The following is a 6,000-nucleotide window of genomic DNA, read 5'->3' as shown; positions in this document are numbered from 1 at the left end:
ATGCTGCCCAGCTTCGCTTAGGCTTTCGAAAACATTGAGAATTTGAATGCTTAATTAATTCGCCCGAAGGTCGGTCTACGACCTCAAGAGTTATGAAGAGGTTCCTCCGTGGACATTTTTTTTCGATTTATAGCTCATATAAGGTACCGGTCAGTCGAGGTCAGTTTTGACCCCCACATCGTAGACTTTTCGGCCAACCGGCCCCCGTGTTCTGTCGCATCAAGGCAAGATCATGCCAAATTTGAAGCGCCTGCGGCGCCGGGAAGTGCCCTATCGGACACCCGACAATCTAGATCTAGATCTAGATTTCTAAAAGAATTTTTTTTTAAGTTTAGCCCGAGCATAATAAAAAATAATACATTAACCAAGTTGACTTGCTGTGTCTCGAACCCGCACCACCTGCGTGGTTTAATGTACATTAACATCTCCGCTATTTAGGCACCTTATAAAATACGGAGAATGAAACACGTATTTTAAAATCTTAACTTACGCGAATATGCCTATTCTTTCAAATTAATTTTTTATCCCAAATTAGCCAGTTCCAAACAAAGATTTTGTATAAAATAAATAAGTCTTGAAATAGTTTAGTCCTAATATAGAAATTTATTTTTGGAATTGATTTTAGAGAAGTTAGAGTCTAAATCTAGATCTTAGCGTCTACGTCTAGATCTAGATCTAGTTATTGCGTAGATTTAGATTTAGTCTAGATCTAGAATCTCTAGATCTAGAATCCAAATAAATAAAATAAATTTTATGAGTTTAGGCCGGAAAAATTGTATTGTATACATTTCATAGTGTACGTAGATCTAAATCAAATTTGAATGAAATAGTTCATTTCTTTTCATTCAAAACACAGCAGATGACGTCATTAGTTAATGTATAAGCAATAGCGACGTCACAGTTTTATGCGTTCTTTTTCATATGTATTAATGCTTTTCCGGTTGCATAAATAATACTGTTTCTCTACATTCGAATACGCCTTTAATTTTTATTTTTCTTCTTTAAGTAAAATTGTGGTTATACATTTAAAACATCTAACATATTATTTTCAACAAAAGTCCGTAAAAAATTCTCGATATATCGCTGCCGATTCTGACGTGATGTCCGGCGAAAATTTTTTGCGGACAGAGAAAGAGAGAGAGAGAGAGAGAGAGATGTGCGCACATTGGGCTTTTATAAATTAGGATATAATTGCATTCTTTGTGTACTCTTTTCCTAGACAATGTCTAAATTTGGTTACGTTAACCCCCTATTTCCCCTTTGTTACTGACCGCCACTCGTATCAATACACATGTATTCATAATTATTTCACATCATTCTTTAGATGTATTTGTTTATCACTAGAGTATTTTCTACTTGTTGTTATTTAACCCCAGTGTACAAATTGTAAACAAAACATTTTGATTCTGTATTTTGATTGTGATATGTGTTCAGCTCTAACCTCTCTTGATGTCAATAACACACCCACCGTTCCATAAAGCAACAAACACCTTTACAAATCCAACTCAACCGGTCAAGTATTTTTGACCGCACCGTGCCCCCCCCCATCCACCTTTTCGTTTTAAAGTCATATACCCTACACATATAAACACAAAAATATTTAATTAAAATAAATTGTTTTTAAGTAGAAAATAACGTACGTGTCAGGGGTAATAACCCTGTTATAAATTGTCTGGTATTGTTTTTTTTTATTGGTATCAGGTATCAGACCCAGCAGTTAAAAATGAGGAAAAAACGCTCTATTTGTTTAACACAGATTGTAAAGTATTTTGTGCTGAATTTCTTTCGAACATTTTGTCCAAGAAGGAAGGCGGGGCTCTAACTAGCAGCCATTTGTCCACTCATGCTGAAGTTGACCCAATGGTTTGTTAAACTGTGTGATCATGATAATCATAACAAAGCTATCTCACATGAAACTCTAAACGTAACAAATAACACAATAATAGGCGCGGTTAAGATAGAAGGCATTATCATCATCATGTAGTTAAAAAACATTTTTGACATGCAAGGGAAATAACTTAAGAAAATAAATTAAACAAATACGATTTGTGAATAAAAATAAAAATACACCATAGTTATCAGAGTTTTACTTTGTTAATAACTCCAATTCTACAGTAGTCATAAGTGTACTAGTTTTAGATTTAAAAAAAAAACAAACAGCAAACAACTTGTATCTTATTTTTACTTTGAAAAGAGTAACCATAACTTTAATTTAAGAATCGTTGCTGAATTATTGTTAAAATATGCCTTACGAAATCACCTTTATATTATTAGCAAATTATTTCTGGATCCCTTGCAAATAGGGACAAAATCTAATTTAAATGATTGTTAGTATAGTATTGCAGTAAGAATTTAGTTGGGAGCTAATGGGTCGCTGTCGTTCATATATTTATTTATCATTTATATTCAGCTTGTATAGTGACAATACATACATTCTATTTACAACATTTTAAAACATTTGAATCGAACTTTTTAAACTGTTGTCTCTACGTGCCCTTCTAAACCAGGGTGTCCATCTAAAGTGGAGGTGTACAGACTCGTGTGTCTTGTTTAGTTTATAAATGTTCGCTTTGTTGTTTTTGTACACACTTTCATGTATAAAACAATGAATGTGCAGTAAAAGTCAAAAGTGTAGAACTAACAAAAGTGACACAACAAGCATATACAAACAAAACTAGAAATACTATACACGCGGAGGTTCATGGGCGACGTAATTAAAGGATCAAATACCCCCCCCCCCCCCCTCACACACACAAACAGCTATCAAATCAAAATGTACACACAAGAACGCAATAATTGAAACATCTACATCACTGTCAGATTTTCCTCCAGGCATCTCTTCGGGGGGGGGGGGGGGGGGAATTTATATAGAAAATATATACTTTTGACAGCCCCGCCCCCCGCCCCTCGAAAATTTCAAATGTAGCTACGGAGTAAAAAAATCTGGAAGAAACACTGATCACTGTTGTTACATCACTTTTCTTCTTCTTTTCATATTTTTATTGTTCTTTGTTTTAATAAAAAATATTTTTATAGTATTTTCTTCTTTGCGGTAATGTATGATACATTTATCTGTAGCAAGAGGTCGATGGCCTCAATGGCGCATAACCAGTTGACACGTATACTTAATCGTGTTGGACACGTGGTCGAGTCGAAAAAGCTTATGGTTGTTAATTTCGAAAAAGTCTCGAGCTCATTGAACCCTCTGGCAGATAAAGCTCGATGTCTTCCAACACTAAAAATTAAGAACGAAGAAAAAGAAGAAGATTTGTAGTTGAAAAAAGAACCGTCTTAGAAAAAAATATTTAAACGTGTACTAACAACTATAAATAATGACCTTTTTTGTTTTAAATGTGTTTTTCATTTTTACATAGTTAACAATAGAAATAATAAAACAATAATTACTTAATAAAATAAATAAAAGATTCACATCGGTACCATAACCCTTTTTTTCTATTTCCTTCATTGTTCGATTACTATATAGGTATTCATTTTGTAAACATAGATGCCATCATTACCCGGAGTGTTGCCTGAATAAAACACTTTTCTATACTGACACCATACCATGGCCATTACATTCTGTTGACGTGCTACCATCAGTTGTTTGAGTTTTGGAGTTTTCTCTCTCAAATGAGTGGCTGTCTCAAGCTATCGAGCCTCATCTCGTAACTTTTAGGTTTAACATCAATGAGCTTTATCGACCCGGCATCACCGAATATATTACCTTCAGCCGTCAATAAACCTTCGCAGGTAATTTTTGCTAATTATCAATTGTTGTTTTACCTTTTCTAAGAGATCCAAAAATTAAAATTTAAAAATCAATAGAAAACGTGATTTAGCGTGATTGTTTCAATCTGTAGAGAACAATGTGAATAAAAGTTGCATCTGTCTACTTTCTTGCTTCAAAATGAAATGATTAAAATAAATAATAGTCAACACAATTAAATCATTAAAGATGTTCGAAAAAAAATTTCATGCTGTTTGTGTTTATTCATCTCAGTTAATCTTATTTTTATATCTTGTAGTTTGTTTTATGAAGGGGAGGTAATAGACATGCACTCATCCCGCTTAGAGTACAATCAAACAACTCGAGTTTGATAATACAAAAGTGTTTTTTTCTTCCATTACTGATTGTCCAATTGCATATTCATTGTCTATACCAAAGTACCTTAAATGCTAGACATGTAAAACAAATAAATACAAAAATAACAATTTATGTTGTGTTTCTGCATTTCTAAGTTTTGTATTCACAACTGTTAATTCGTTTCGCCGTAATTTTTTTTTTTTTATGTCTCGTTCTAATGAGAATGTGATCTACTAGACATGCCAATGTGCCACTTAATTAAAACGCACGGAAATCATCATGTTTAAACACACACACACACGCACACACACATACATACACATTGAGGCAATAATGCAAAGACTCTTTTGACTCATTAAAGTCAATCGTCAAACTTAGTTTCTTGTTCTCTATCAAAAATAGACTATTGTAAAATTCATAAAGACAAGAAAGACAAGAGCAAATACCGTTTCTATAGGATTATGTCAGAAAAATGCTGAAGTCACTAAATACCCAAAAACCACAAGTGTACTCTATTATTTAAATATTTTTGATCATGCTTAATAAAACAAATATAATGTTTGGTGGTATGTTTTCCACACAAAACGTAACAGTACCGTTAATTTTATTTTAATTAGTCACTTATTTTTTTATCTTTACATGATATTTATTTACATTTTGCATTGATTTAATATTACATCAAATATGGATTGCAATTATTTACACAGACAGCCAATGTCAAGTTTGATTCAATAAACTTTACTTCCATTCGCTGAATTTCACTCCAATAAACCAATGCAGTAAATGAAATCTAATTTTGCCAGATAGCATTTTAAAATTCACTTATTCATTAAATAAAATATTTATGCTACAATATATAATTGGAAAGTTTGTCAAATGCGTTAGTTTCAAATTTTAAAGCCCTCGAAATTTTCATTTTAAACATTATTAACATCTTTAGACAGTTAAATTTAGTACAGATTTTTAAAATTGTATTTTTTTATATCTTAATTAAAAAAAGATTACTTCTGTCAATTACATACAACTGTTTTAATAATGTGGCAAAATGTGAAGATGCCATCAGTTGTTTGTTTTTTGTGTTACAAAGCTTTAATTTTTTATAATGGATAGGTAATTTTAAAATCTGGACGTTTCTATTCTGTATTAAAAATCAGTCTTCTTTCTGTTTGCCAGGTAAGTTTTTACATTAGCATTACTTTCAACTTTCTTAACTAACCCATCCGCTAACGGATGTTTGGAAGTGCTGAGGACTCCTCTGTCTATAGTCACAGAGATTATATCATAGATGAAGTAGTCTGCAAGTGTTAACGTTGTACCAACAAAATATCCGGTTCCAGATTCTTTCACATTTTTTTCAAAAAAGTCTAAGTACTTGAGCACTTCTACTTCCTTGAGCTCTTTCTCAAGCTCACTCTTTTTAGCTTCATCTTTGTGAAACAAAGCTGTCATTGCTACTGTTTGAAAGTCAACTGCCAGCTGAACTACTTGATCCACTTTTAACCCATCAAGATTACTTTTAGGATAAAATTCTGCTTCCTTGGCAATGTAAGCTGCTATTGCAAGGCTCTGGCCAAACATTTTGCCATCTATATTTAGTACTGGTAGTTGCCCAAAAGGCATTTTTGATTTCTCGGCGGGCCATCTCTGAAAAATGTATCTGATGTCCTCGTACTTGACGTCTGCTGCTGCCAGCATTAACCGTATCACCTCAGCACGACTTCTGCCATCGAAGTAGATAAGCTTGATGTTTTCTAGAGTCATTTTGATTTTTATCAACCCTATTCGAGATAGTCAATTTGCTATTAAAAAGACACCAGTCATCTTAAGAAAATATTACTTAGAATCAATTAGTCCCTTACGTCAGGGATCCAGAAATAAAAATTATACAATATGTGAACTCGTAATTTCATAAATTT

General features: G+C 32.9%; 1 protein-coding gene across 1 annotated transcript; it reads right to left on the bottom strand.

Moving 5' to 3' along the window:
- Positions 1-5,227: 5,227 nt before the first annotated feature.
- LOC131943112 (S-crystallin SL11-like) lies at positions 5,228-5,890 on the bottom strand. The gene has a single exon (XM_059303136.1). The coding sequence runs from the start codon at positions 5,843-5,845 to the stop codon at positions 5,228-5,230; it is 618 nt and encodes a 205-aa protein (XP_059159119.1). The 5' UTR covers positions 5,846-5,890.
- Between the last annotated feature and the right edge of the window lie 110 nt (positions 5,891-6,000).

Source organism: Physella acuta, unplaced genomic scaffold (assembly GCF_028476545.2).
Source record: "Physella acuta isolate Inbredline_101_S28 unplaced genomic scaffold, ASM2847654v3 ptg000442l, whole genome shotgun sequence".
In the NCBI taxonomy this organism is placed as follows: Eukaryota; Metazoa; Mollusca; class Gastropoda; family Physidae; genus Physella; species Physella acuta.
This window is presented reverse-complemented; position numbering and strand designations above follow the sequence as displayed.